Genomic DNA, 14,429 nt, shown 5'->3' with positions numbered 1-14,429 from the left:
CCGCCCCGGGGGCTCTCCTGCGCCTCGGGGGTCCCTGGTCCGCCCGGGATCCGAGTCCGCTCCAGGCTCCTCCTCCGCCCCGGGGGTCCTCGTCCGCTCCAGGCGGGGTCCGTGCTCCGCCCCGGGGCCCCTCCTCCGTCCGGGGTCCTCGTCCGCCCCGGGGTCCTTGTCCTCCCGCGGGCCCCTCCTCCGCTCCAGGCCCCTTCTCCGCCCCGGGGTCCTCATCGGCCTCGGGGTCCCCTCCGCCGCCCCGGGGGGATCCTCCTCCGCCTCGGGGATCGTCCTCCGCCCGGGGTCCTCCTCCGCCCTGGGGCCCCTCCTCCGCCCCGGGGTCCTCGGCGCTCGCGGCGGGACGTGGCCGGAAGAACCCGGCGCGGACGGCCGGGCGGCGGGGGAGGGGAACCGGGCGGGGCCTGCGGGGTCCGGCGAGCGCTCCGGCGCGGGGTCTCGTCCCGGCTGCGGCTCGCCCCGCGCGCCCCGCCCCGCGCCGCCCTGGGGCTGGGGTCCGGCCCTGCCCTGGGCGCACCGGGCACGTGCCCCGCGCCGGGACGTGCTGCTCCGACGCGGCCGTGCGGGGCCCCCGGGAGTGCGGCTGCGGCCCCGGCGGGCCGTGTGTGGCCGCTCCCCGCGGGCCGCCTGTCGCTCCCGGGGCCCGCTCGGCCCGGACGCAGGCCGGGAGCCCTCGGCGGCCCAGGGGATCCTCATGCTTTTTCCCTTTTCCAGCCTGAGCTGCCCCCGGCACAGCAGCCCGGGTGACGACGGGCTGCCCGGTCAGGCAGATGTGCACGGACTGCTTTGGAGCTGGCAGGGCCACCCGGGGAAGCGGGGCGCGGCTGCCCTCGGCGCTCCTGAGCGCCATCCGGGCCCCTTTCTAGACCGACTCCGAAGACGTGAGCTAAGAGAAGGGCGCGGCGGAGCTGACCTGCTGCAGCCGTGGGTCGAGGGCCTTTTGCCTTCCGTGTTGGCACCACGTCGTGCCGGTGGTCACACGTGTCGGTGTATGTGACGCGCTGCCCGGTAGCCGCCGAGCTCGTGCTGTGTAGGGGTCGGGCCTTCCTCGGATCCCGAGAATCTGAAGGTGGAGTAGACACTCGATCCAAGAGCTTTGGATCAGGGAGAAGGACTCTCGGGGTCCCCTGCAGCAGCGTCGTCGTGTGGGCTGGGGCCGTGTGTACACGCAGGAATAACGTGACCGTGATTGGTCTCCTCGGCGATCCCCTGCTGGACACACCGCTGGCGAAATACGGTTGTGCGTGTTGCCAAGAATCTAGTGTTATCCGTCTGTTTTTCGTCTTTTGTTTTGGAAAAGTTGCCTTGTTCTGTGTGAATTGGGATGGGAGTATTGCCCTGTGGAAGGAGGAAGCCATGCTAGCGTCCAGAATGAGCACAACCTGAAAGAATGAAGTTTTTGTTTGACCGCATTGAGTGTGGGGGATCCAAGTGGTCCGCAGTCATGGTGTAAATCACGGTGCTGGGCATCCCGTGTTGCGGGCTTGCTTAGTGGAGACCAGGTGCTTCAAAAGTTCCGCGGTTTGGTCCTCTTTCAGCTTCATTTTACATTAATTAGCTAGTAGCTTATGTTGTTAGAAAGTCATAGTGGATCCAAATTATATCTCAGGAAAAAAGCTGAATATGAAAGAAATAGGATATGGCAAGAAAAGCTTGCTGAATTAAAATAATTCATAGCCTGTTCCAATAATGGTGTTCTACGTTGTGTATCCAGTAGGTCTTCCTGCTTTCCTTTCAGCAGGAAACTGATAGGGAGCAGTGAAAGTTCCCTTTCTCTCCTGTAAAACAACCCAGTCCTGCTGAACAGGATGAGGTGAACACAGGTGGGCTCGAGGTATAGCGTTCTCAGGGTGCTCAAAAGAAGTTGATCAGAACCTAGGCAGAGGCCCAGGGTTCAGTGAGGAGAAGCAAGTCTGGAATTCAGGAGAGACCTCCGGGATAGTCCTGAGTCCTCTTGGGTTTGTTTGAAATAAGATAACGTGTGATAGCTTGGAAGACAGGTGCCCATTTATTTATTCCCACTCTTTTTCCATCCTTAGGCATTTATTCTTCATGTAAACTTGAAGGTCACTTTATCCAGTCCTTTTAGAAAAAACTCGCATTAGGATTCCACCTGGGGTTGGACCACATTATATACTAATTTGGGAGAAATAAAAATGATTTGGTTCAACTAGGCTCTGCTTTTTTCTGAATTTGTTCTTACGTGTTTGGTTGTTTTTTGTTTTAATTCTGTTGTAGAACGCATTTTATCCTTATTTCTATTCCTTTATATTACTAGTACAGAAGGGAATTATTTTGCATCTGGCTTTTATCCAGTCATCTTACTAAACTACCTTATTCTAGAATTTTTTTTAAAGATTTATTTATTTATTTATTTGAGTGGGGGTGGGGAGGGGGAGAGAGAGAGAATCTTGAGCAGACTCCCCGCTGAGCACAGAGCCAGACTTGGGGCTCATTCCTAGGACCCCAAGATCCATGAACTGAGCCAAAATCAAGAATTGGATATTCAACTGACTTAGCCACCCAGGCACCCCTAGAATTCTTTTTAACTGAACTATTTGTGTTTTCTGTGTATTCAGTCTTATTAATGAAAAAAACTTGTTTTTTTCATTTTGCTATTTCACTGAATTTCAATTGTGAGGTTGCAGTATGAAGATCTTGTTTGGTTCTTTATTCAAATGAACAACCCAACAAATGAGACCATCCAAGAATAAGTGTTTTTTGTTTGTTTTTTTTTAGAGATTTTATTTATTTGAGACAGGGCATGAATGTGGCACATAAGCAGGGAACAGCAGAGGAAGAGGGAGAAGCAGGGGCTCCATCCCAGGACCCCTGGGATCATGACCTGGGTTGAAGCCAGACACTTAACCCGCTGAGCCGCCCAAGCGCCCCCAGAATAAGTGTTTTAAAATAATTACAGTGGTAATGGACATCCATGCCTAATTAATAATTAGAATTTAAATAGATTTAGTATTCCATTGTTGAGAAAATAACATTTGCCATTGGTGCTCGGTGTCAATTAGATTTAAGCAGTTTCCTTAGTGTTTTCATTAGAGGTGGTTGCTAAATTTTATCATAGGTCTCTTCAGCATCAATTCGTATAGGATTATCTCCTTTCATTTTTTTGCAATGGCTTCATATAGGTGGAAGCTTTTAGTATATTTATGGAACATAATTGCTGAAAATATTTCATTGAGAATAGATTGCATTTATATTCATGAGTGAGATTTGACATAGCGCTACCGAACCAGCTTTCTTAGGTCTCTGTCTGGGTTTGTTGTTAAAGTTGTAGTGTCCTCATAGAATTGGGGTGCTTTCTCTTGTTTTATACTGGTTTAAGTGTTATTCGTTCTGGGTTGGATGGAACACAGCTCTAATTCCGTCTGGTCTTGGTCCTGTCTTCATTGGTAGATTTTATTCAGTTGTTCGGTAGTATTTGTTCTGGTCAATGTTTTCAGTTCTTGTTCCATTTTGGTAATTTACAGTGTCTGGGAAACCATCCATTTCTTCCAGATTTTCAAATCTCTGGCCATCTTGATATGTGGAGTCTCCTGAGTCTGTGATTATACCTTCTTTTCTATAGTTGCTTTTTTTTTTTTTTTCCCCTTAGTGGGATTTGTGAGGAATTTATTTCAGAGAAGTAGTTTTTAAATCCATTTATCCTTCTATTGAGTTAACTTTGTCAATTTGAGAACCAAATTTCTTTATTTTCAGTATTCTTTAATGAAAATAATTAAAACTCAAATTCTTATCAGTCTATGAAGCTTTTACTGTGTTCCATCACTTTCTAGATAGCTTGTGGTTTTGCTTTTGTTACTCTCATTGCTCCAAGGGATATCCAAGAGTGTTCCAAATAATTGGGAATTGTATTTTTTTTCTCCTAGTTTTAACAGATCACAAGTTGAAAATATCAATTGTAAAAATATATTTTAAGATTTACTTAAAGTTTTTATAGTAATTACATGATTTTTTTTTCTTTAACTGCTTTTCTTTATGCTATTAACTCAAGATTCTCTGTAGATTCTATTTTATTGGTTGTATTACTCAATCCTCTCTGCTTGCTCATATTCTGTTTACTGAATTTGTAATTCTGAGGGATACTAGTAAAGTCTTACGCTTGTATTTTTATCAAGTTCACCTGCCATTTTTTCTAGTCTTTGCTTTATGTTATTTATCTGCTGTAATGATTTGTATATGCAAATTTGGGAATGTTGTATCTTCCTTATAAATCGTTCTTTTTATCAGGATCACATTTTTACCTTAATTCTCACCTGGGCTGATGTTATTTTCCGTCCTACTTTCTTTGTGTTTGGCCAGCCTGGTGTCTTTTAGGCTGTCCCTTTGTTTTAAAAACTTTTGTTACTTTAAGTATATCCTTGCACTTAATGATTGATTTTATTATTTTTTCTCTTGTTTCCATGATTTTGCTGACTTCATCAAGTTGCTATTCTGTATCTTTCTCTTAATTTGGAAGTTCCGCTGTCGTTTTTTTTTTTTAATGGTTACCTTTTCTTTTATAGTCACACTGAATCTCTATTTAAAAAAGGTCGTTTGCTCTTCCTTCTGTCAGAACCATCTGTGTTCCATCTGACCCTCACCTCACCCTTTGGAGTGTTTTACTTTTGCGCTCTCACTCTTGTCCTCAACTCTTAGGTTTCACAGAGGTAGTTTAATACTAATCCTATATTATTCATAGAACTTTCCTAGGGTGTCCTTTCTATTCAAGAGACCTTAATTCACTCCAGATAGTCGGGTAATGTGTGGACTCTGTTCTTCTGTTGTTATTATTTTCCTCCCTCTGTCCGTTCACTTAATGAGAACTCTTATTGTTAACATGGTAGGTGGCCTGGATTGTTCTTCCAAGACTATCTTTTACCCATCATTTCCTTCTCTGTATTATTGCCTGTGCATTAAGATTTTTTTGTATTTGGTCTTCCGAGTCACAGTTCGAGTCTTAACTGTGACCGTTTGTTCAATTTGAGTTACCAGACTTTAAGTTTGAAAATCATGGTTTTTAGGTCCAATAAGTCTTATTTCTTTCATTTTATTTTTTTAAATTAAGATTTTATTTATTTGATTTTATTTATTAGAGAGAAAAAGAAAGAGCGAGAGCGGGGTGGGGGACAGAGGCAGAGGGCGAAGCAGACTCCTTGCTGAGCAGGGAGTGCAATGCGGGGTCCATCCAGGACCCCGGGATCGTGACCTGAGCAGAAGGCAGATGCTCAACCGTGGAGCCGCCCAGGTGCCCCCAGTTTTGTTTTGTTTTGTTTTGTTTTTTATTTATGATAGTCACAGAGAGAGAGAGAGAGGCAGAGACACAGGCGGAGGAAGAAGCAGGCTCCATGCACCGGGAGCCCGATGTGGGATTCGATCCGGGGTCTCCAGGATCGCGCCTTGGGCCAAAGGCAGGCGCCAAACCGCTGTGCCACCCAGGGATCCCTTTTTTATTTATTTATGATAGTCACAGAGAGATAGAGAGAGAGGCAGAGACACAGGCAGAGGGAGAAGCAGGCTCCATGCACCGGGAGCCCAATGTGGGATTCGATCCCGGGTCTCCAGGATCGCGCCCTGGGCCAAAGGCAGGCGCCAAACCGCTGCGCCACCCAGGGATCCCAGTTTTGTTTCTTTTAAATAGTGCACTTGCATCTTCTTCTCAGTGATGTTATTTTTTTGCTTCAAATTATGGCCTTCCTCCTCCTGGTGCTTGCCTGTTGAGCTCTTGTTGGAGGCAAGGAGATGTAAGAGAGTAAGACTGTCATCTTACTCCTGGAGTACTCACGCTCCAGACCTCTGTTCTGCAGGCTTTTCCAGCATTCTCTGGATTCCTTTCCTTGCCAAAAGGTTCTTCAGAATTCATCTCCTGCCTCTGTTGTTGCCTAACATTCCTTCTTTCCTCTCAGGTTGCCTTCGTTCCACCACCTGGGCTTGGAGCTTCCCACACCTCCTCAGTTGGTGGCTCTTCCCCGTGGCCCAGCCTTCCAGCATGCTCCATTCTCAGCCCAGGTGGTAGCATTGAGCAGTTTGCAGATTGCACTGAGTCCTCCGCTCTCTTCTGCCTCCCTTCTCCTGCCAGGTAGATGCCAGTAAGACTTCCAGGGGGCCGCTAGAAGGAGAACCAAGGCTATGATGCTTGTTTTCAGTGGAATTCTATAAACCCTACCACGGTCAGCCTCAGCTAACCATACCGTGCGTGAGGTGCAGGAGCCTCCTGTCTTCAGAGGTGGTTGGGAACATTTCCATTCAGGAGGGGAAGAGAGTATACAGTTTTGAGGAATGTTAAGGTTTGGGGGCTGAGAAGGCAAGAACGTGAAACTTCCTAATAGGTTTCTAAGCTCTAGAGGGAATCAAATCTGACTGCATTCGTATCTTTTGACTTTGTTACCAAAGGTTAGCCAATAGACTCCATGTTCCCTGAAGTTCCAAGTTTTCTAAAATTCATATTAAAATCCCAAATGTCTCTGAAGCTATTGTCACACTCCTCCAGCACTCCAGGGTCTTCAGGTCCTTTTTCTTTTACTTATAAATGTTGCTCTGTGTGCCCGCCCCATTGTCGAAAACCAGTTCTCAGGATCTCAAAGAACCTCCAATAGCACATAGTGCTCTACAAGCACCTTTTCCGGTGGACAGGTTTCAGAGAGAGGAAGGAAATCAAAATTCCAGGGGTCATGAGAATGTCTTTTTCTCCTGTTGTGTCCCTGGTGCTTAGCATATCATCATTACTAAAGAAATTTTGCGTGTTATTGGAATTTCAGAATGTGTATATATATATTTATGGGTGATTGAATTGACCTACTTTTTTAATACCTAATTTAAAATGAGATAATCTCTTCATTTCTGTAATTTGACGCAATTGACAAGGTAAGAAACAGAAGCTGTTTATGCTTTATGTGTAAGTCTTTACGTGTCAGTTCGTGCTAAATCTAATGTGTGTGCATGCATACATGGATATATGTGTATGTATTTCTTTTTTAACAGATTGAGAAATCTTCACTGAAGATGTCTAAGGTAAGAGATCTCACTTCTCATGCATAAAGAGAAACTGCTTTATGTTTTCAAGCTGCTTATAGTCAAGACTTATGTGACTCATTTTTAATACAACTGATATATTTGATTCATTGAGACAGTTCTAATTTGACATTCTAAAAGCTTTGAGCTTTCCTTTTTCAGATTTCCAATTTCTTGTTTCTAAATACATCAGTAACAATCCGTTTAAGTGCCTTTACATCATTCCCAGGAGACCAATCAAGTAATAATTTCAAATTCTAATAATTTATCATCATGAAATGTATAGGGCTCTTATATTTGATAAATTGGCTTATATCAGCTTGCAAATTAGCCCAGAGCCCTGAAAATAAATTACCTCTAAAAGACATGCTGAGAAAAGCAGAACTTGTTTTATGATTGCAAGATTATTACTTTGCTTTTATATTTGAGTGTTTGGGTGTTATACATAATCATTTATACTAGTTTTTACTTTTATGCAAGTATTAATGTGGAACACTGATGAGCAAAAAAGCAAATATTAATTGTAATTCTATCACTTGGAAATAACCACTAGCAATGTTTTGTGAATATTCTTTTTACATCTGTGTAGGTGCATTTGAATATGCATTTCTAAAATGTAATCCTAAACGAAATATTATTTCTAAATTAATAAATCAGTTGGTGTATCTTTGATTTCCTCACATTTTTAGTGTGCTACTACCTAGATTCCACAGCTTTACTGTACTTGTGCTTGCTTTATTGCGTCTCCATCGGTCCTTCCACCTGTTGAGGAATATTGATGCTTCCCTGTACGGTCATCAGCTATGTTCCATTTCTCATTCCCATCTACTCTTTGGTCTGAAGCTAGATGTTCACATCCCACCCCTAAGTTGCCTGCTTCACCCTTCGTGGCACTGTCCCATAAAGCTAGAAATAAATAAGAGACATAGCTTATGGCTTGTTCCTGGATACGTTTCACAAATGCATCATATCTGATACCTAGAAGAATGTACTTTTGGAAGCCATTCTGCTAAATTTGTTCAATGAAACCACTTTCGATTGCAGCATTACTTTGTAAATTTTGACTGATTTTCCTGGAACTCTATAGATAATTTCCGAAGTCAAAATTTGAATTGCACAAAGATGATTTTCTCTTAATGTGTTGCTTAATTGCGTAACAAAAATGTAATTTTAGATCAGCACTTAGGCATGGAATAATACTGAATTAGTTTTTCTTTGAAAAAAAAATGTTCTTAAGTGAATACCATTAGTTTTCTGATAGAGATGCCTTTTTGAATAGTGGATATATGTATTTTGTGTGTGTGAGTGAGAACTAATGATACCTTTGTCACAGGTTTGATTATATCTTAATAGCAACTAACAGGGTATTTATTTGTTCTTATTTTAGCAACAACCAACTCAGTTTATAAATCCAGAAACTCCTGGCTATGTCGGATTTGCGAATCTTCCCAATCAAGTTCACCGAAAATCAGTGAAAAAAGGTTTTGAGTTCACACTAATGGTGGTCGGTAAGAAATTAACTTACACCTTCAGGCTTATTAAATATGTGCCTATTTCTCCTTCCCAACCTTTAGGGTGTAATAGTATGAAGTCAGTGGGAAAATTCCTTTATTGTCAGATTCAAGTAACTGGGAATTTGGGGGAAAAAATTCTTTAGAAAATTTTGCTGATGAATAAAATCTCATATTTTTGTCATTTCCTTGTTTGTATGTGTGAAAGATTTCACTCCTTGTGCCAGTGAGCCTCCAAAATGGCCTCGCTGATTCTTGCCTCCTGGTATTTGTGATACTTTGTATCCCCTCCTCACTGAGTAGCACTTATGCATGTAGTCAGTAGGACAGCAGAAATGAAGGTGTGTGACTTTGAGACTAGGTCATAAAAGTTCCACAAGGCAGGGAGCTGAGACCTGCCAGTAGCTGTGTGGAAGCTGTTCTAGACCTTCACTTAACAAAGTTATAAACAAGTCTTGAAGAATCAAGCTGATTGACAAATTAGCTACTTTTCAGGGTAAAAGTCATCATTCATTTAAAAAGGTTGTCAAAATCCAGTTTACATGGGATGCCTGGATGGTTCAGTGATTGAATGTCTGCCTTTGGCTCACGTCATGATGCTGGGGTTCTGGGATCGAGTCCTGCATTGGGCTCCCAGCAGGAAGCCTGTTTCTCCTTCTGCCTATGTCTCTGCCCCTCTGTGTGTCTCTCTTGAATAAGTAAAAAAAAAAAAAATCTTAAAAAAAAAAGAAAATCTAGTTTACAGTGTAACATTGATACTTGCTAGCATTCAGTAATAAAGTACTGTTTATGCAAAGAAACAAAACAATGTAGCACATAACCAGGAGAGAAATCAGGCAATAGAAATAGGTCCAGAAGGGACAGGTGATAGAATTGGTGAAAGAGGATATTTACTATTTTAAATACACTCTTGGTTCATAAAGGAGAACAGCAATACAATAAGGAAGTACAAGATAGCCAGAAAAGACTTAACAGAAAGAACTAGAGATTAAAAAAATAGAGATTACAACAACTGAGATGGAAATTTTTCTGACCTAACAGCAAATTTTGCACTGCAGAAGAGAAAAGTTCAATAGAAAGTATCCAGATACCAAGTAGAATAAATATGAAGAACACTCCATGGCACACAATAAACAGTTGGTGAAAAGCACTGATAAACAGAAAAGTCTTCCAAAAGTAAGGCTGTGGGTGGTGGGAAATAAGCACATTGCATACAGAGGATTGAAGGTGAAAAGAACCACCGACTTACCAGGAATCATATAAGCCATGTGAAATGGCATTTCAGAGTACTAAAAGAATAAAACCATCACCTTAGAATTCTGAATTCATCAAAAATAACCTTGAAAAATGGATACTTAAAAAAATGAAATACAAGCATTTTTAGATAAAAGCCAAGAGAATTTATCACTGTCAGATCTGCACCAGAAGAAAGGTTTTTGTTTTGTTTTGTTTTGTTTTGTTTTTAATAAATTATTTATTCATGAGAGAGAGAGAGACAGAGGCAGAGGTAGAAGCAGGCTCCCCACAGGGAGCCCAGTGGGGGACTGTATCCTGGGACCTCGGAGTCATGACCTGAACCGAAGGCAGGACCTCAACCACTGAGCCCCCCCAGGTGCCCCAAAAGAAAGATTCTTAAACGAGGTTTCTAAGAAAATAAATAAATAAATAAATAAATAAATAAATAAATAAATAAATAAATAAACAAACGAGGTTTCTTAGATTGACAGAAGGGATAGAGCACTGGAAATGGCAAGTGTGTCAATCAATATAAACACTTTTCTTGGTTTTTCATTTCTTTTGATGATAATTGCCTTTTATTTTATTTTATTATTTTTTTTTATTTTATTTTATTTTTTTTTTGATAATTGCCTTTTAAACGAAGCTGACACCATATGACGTTGTAGTACAGTGAGCCAGAATAGCATAGATAGGAAGGTGCGTAGAGGAGCTGCTGTGATGCATTGACCTGGTGGGATATTCCATAGGGGAGGTTATTAACATGGCCTGTTTGCACCTCTGGAGCAGACACTAGAAAAGTAAAGCAAGGGTTTGGCTGAAAGCAAGTAGGTTTGATAAACCAGAACACAAAAACCTGTTTAATTCAAAAGAAGGCAGAAAGAGAAAGAAGAGATGAGGCAGCACCCTGGCAGAAGGGACACAGCCGTGACCGCGACAGGCCGGCAGTGTGAGCCTGGACACCAGGGTGGAAAATCCTCAAGCAAAGCCCCCCATGAGAACCTAAAGTGGTTGTATTCATACCAGATGGAGTGGACTTGAGGTCTACTACCTGGGTACTCCCAGAGTGAAAAAGTATGTATCGGAAAGATGCAGGGATCAGTTCAGGATGACCTCATCGCAGCTGTATGTGCACATACTTAATCACAGAGCTCCACAATGCATGGTGCACAATCAGAAAGGAGAAAGATCAGTCTCTAAGAATGGGTTTTTAACACTCTGCATAGTAATTTATGAAACAAAATCAGTAACGTTACAGAGTGTTAAAGTAACACTATCAACCAGTATGACCTAATTGGCATTGAGAGCACTAGGCTGAGAAACTGCAAGATAACACATTCTTTTCAAGTGCATGTGGAACATTCACCAAAGCTACTCTTCATGGCGAGAGTGTTTTATAGGCCAGCATTATCCTGGACTCAATAATGAGAAAAATACAGGCTAAATCTTAATGAGCATAGACACAGACATCTCAATAAAATTTTGGCAAGGCCAGCAATATATAAAAATGCTTAATACAGTCAGTTCTGCTATCATACAATGTACATATGTTCCTTAAAAACGTTATGCAACAATGCAATTGAAACCACTGGCTTCTGAAGAAAATGGGGGCACAAGACTCTAAAGCTGCTTCAGTGGCACATTTGGAAGAGAGAGAGGAATGGAATAGAAATGATTCTAACGTGTTAATTGGTTAAAATACCATATACTATGCCAAGTAGAAGCATCGTGGGTTGACTAGTCCCTAAAGTTTGCCAGAGTGGGCGAGTGCAGGAAATGGTGGAAGGAGGGCTGGGTGCAGATGGATGGGAAGCTGTGTCGGGAGAGGTGAGTGGGTATGGCCCATGGTCCCCGCTGAACTGAGGTTGCTGGGAGCCAAGGGGTGCACCTAGGGGAGTATGCTTCCATGGCTTGGTTCTGCTGGGTCTGGTCTTTGTGTTCACCTGTTTGGTCATGAGTGAGATCACACATAGGGAGATGCAACGTTACTCTTATGTTGAAATTGTTCTCTTAACACATCAGTTTTGTTGGAACAAATTCTCACCTTCGAGGCACATGTTTGAGGTAAAGTTGACTATATGTCCTAACAAGTGGGGTTTATCTCAAGAGCGTGTGGTTTAACATTGGAAACTCCAGTTTCAATGGTGCTTTTTTTTTTTTTTTTTTTTTTTGGAGAGAGAGACAGCATGAGCAGGGGGAGGAGGGAGTGGGAGAAGCAGACCCCACGGAGCAGAGAACCCAATGTGGGATTAGATCCCAGGACCCTGGGACCATGACTTGAGCCAAAGGCAGACGCATAACTGACTGAGCCACTCAGGCACCCCAGTTCCCATGGTTCTAAAGGGGAAATTCATGTGGTCATCTAAAACATACAGTTGTAACAATTCATAACCCATTAAAGATTCTAAAAATTAGTAATCTACAAATAAAAGGAAGTTTTCTCAACTTGATTGAGTATATTCTAAAAACCTATAGTGTTACTCTTTCACATGAAAAAAAAGTAGAACATTCTTTTTTTTTTTTTTTTTTTAGAACATTCTTAATTACAAGTGAAATGACTGTGTCGGTTAATTCTAAGGAATTCCCAAACTACTAGGTCTAATGAAGTGAATTTTATCAAGATTACAGGTTCTGATCAGTACACAAAAATAAGCTTGATTTCTGATTATTACCAACAGGTTATTTTTAAATGACCTTGAAAAGACTATCAAAAACAATAGTAATAAAAACACTGCAAAAAACAGTATCATTTATCGTAACATAAGAAGTGTGCACTGCTGAGGGTAAGGTAGCAAAATGTGTGTGTGACCTTCGCTGACAACGTGACGACATGGCTGAGAGAAACAAGGTCATGTAAGCCGGAGAGCTGCCAGTGTGCCAGGAGTGCCCATGATGGTGTCCTTGTGCCCTGAGAGTGATCGTAGGTCAACACAATGCCAGCCAACGTCACACTGGGGTTAATTGATTTGTTTTATTTTTTAATATTTATTTGAGAGAGAGAGCAAGTACAAGCAGGAGGCAGAGCAGGGAGTCTGACTTGGGCTGGATCCCAGGACCCCGAGATCATGACCTGTGCTGAAGGCAGACACTTCAGCAACTGATCCATCCAGACACCACACACCAGGCTTTTTAAAAATAGAGATGGACAATCTGATTCTGAAGTGTAAGCAGTGAGTGCAGAGGGCCTAGAATAGACAAAACCACGTAGAGGACTATTGCTGTCTGATTTCAAGACGTACCAGCAGGAACCTCAGTGTGGTAAGGGTAGACGTCGAAATCCACTGACGAGAATAACAGCCCAAAGTAGACCCACGTGCACACGGTCAGCTGAGTTGGCAGAGGTGCCAAGGTGATGCAGAGGGGGAAAGCTGGGTCGTTTTGCAGCTCGCACTGTAACGGAGATGGTCATGTGGCAGATGGTGACCATGAAGCCCTCCTTCACCCTCTCCACCACAGTTCCCTCGAGGAAGTTTAGTCAGATAGGCACACTCCCCAGTGACAGAAAAGGGCCACAAGGAGATGCTGAGTGGCCAGGACACACGCAGCATCCTCAGTCATCAGGGAAAATGCACACTGCCCCACGAGATGCCCTCACACACTCAGAGTCTGGCAGCCCACGTGGTAGCAAGGATATGGACAACTGCAACTCTCCTGCTGGCTGGTGAGGATATAAAGTGATGCAGCCACTTTGGAAACCAGTTTGGTGCTTTCTTGGCAATTCCCGTGTAACTTGACAGTTCCCGTTCTGCGTGGTCACCCAGGAGAAATGATAGCATGTCCACAGAGACTGTTGATGGATGTTCATCGCCACTCTTCCTGTAGTAGCTCCAGTTGGACTTAACGCAGGTGTCCCGCAGGAGGGTGGGTCAGCACATTGTGGTGTGTCCATATCAGGGAAGAGTGCTAGGCATCCAAAGAAACCGGGCTGCTGCTAGGTGCAGCAGCGTGGGTGAATCTCCAGAGCTAATTGGCTGAGCAGAAGCAGCCAGACACAAGAAGGCAGGCTGCGTGATCCTGTGTATATGAAGTCCTAGGATAATCCAGACCAATCTGTAGGGACAGAAAGGTTGGTACGTGATGCCAGAGGGGTGAAGCTGACGGACTTCTGCAGAGGCGCTCTGGTGGCACGGAGATCTTTGTCTTGGGTGGAGTTTACCTGAGTGGTACTTTGTCCAACTAACCCATCAGTACAGTTCGCACGAGTGCAGGTAACCCTTGAGCTGGGGTGTGTGTAAGTTACACCTCAGTAATGTGGGCTTGAAGTAAAGCAGATAGGGGGTTAAGGGTGAGCTGGGTAGGGACCAACAGTAACTTGGGACACCCGGGGGGGCTCAGGGCTTGAGCGTCTGCCTTCAGCCCAGGGCGTGACCCCAGGGTCCTGGGTCGAGTCCCACGTCGGGCTCCTCGCAGGGAGCCTGCTTCTCCCTCTGCCTGTGTCTCTGAGTCTCTCATGAATAAATAAATAAAATCTTAAAAAACAAACAAAAAAAAGACTTCAAGGACAGAGGTCAGGTGGTGGGTTACTTGTGAGGGAACATGCTGCTGCTGAAGTCTGGTCAAATGGTCGTAGTTGGTGGTGGTTTATAACAGGTTTCCAGTCTTCCACCATTATGTGGGTGATGGCTCTATTCACAAGAAAAGCAAGGTTAAAATTAGAAAATGTATTGT

At 43.5% G+C, this 14,429-nt stretch overlaps 1 protein-coding gene across 5 annotated transcripts in view; it reads left to right on the top strand.

Annotated features, from left to right (window-relative positions):
• SEPTIN2 (septin 2) overlaps positions 1 to 14,429 on the top strand; it is a 33,669-nt gene that overhangs the window by 1,859 nt on the left and 17,381 nt on the right. For 3 of the 5 annotated variants that reach the window (XM_041766718.1, XM_041766716.1, XM_041766721.1), the window contains exons 2-3: positions 6,985 to 7,014; positions 8,402 to 8,522. In XM_041766718.1, coding sequence (XP_041622652.1) covers positions 6,985 to 7,014; positions 8,402 to 8,522 — 151 coding nt within the window. Of the gene's footprint in view, positions 1 to 5,909; positions 6,083 to 6,984; positions 7,015 to 8,401; positions 8,523 to 14,429 lie in introns of all 5 variants that reach the window. The other 2 variants (XM_041766720.1, XM_041766719.1) reach the window with 1 other exon arrangement.

The sequence above is a fragment of the Vulpes lagopus genome, chromosome 8 (assembly GCF_018345385.1).
Source record: "Vulpes lagopus strain Blue_001 chromosome 8, ASM1834538v1, whole genome shotgun sequence".
Classification (NCBI taxonomy): Eukaryota; Metazoa; Chordata; class Mammalia; order Carnivora; family Canidae; genus Vulpes; species Vulpes lagopus.
This window is presented reverse-complemented; position numbering and strand designations above follow the sequence as displayed.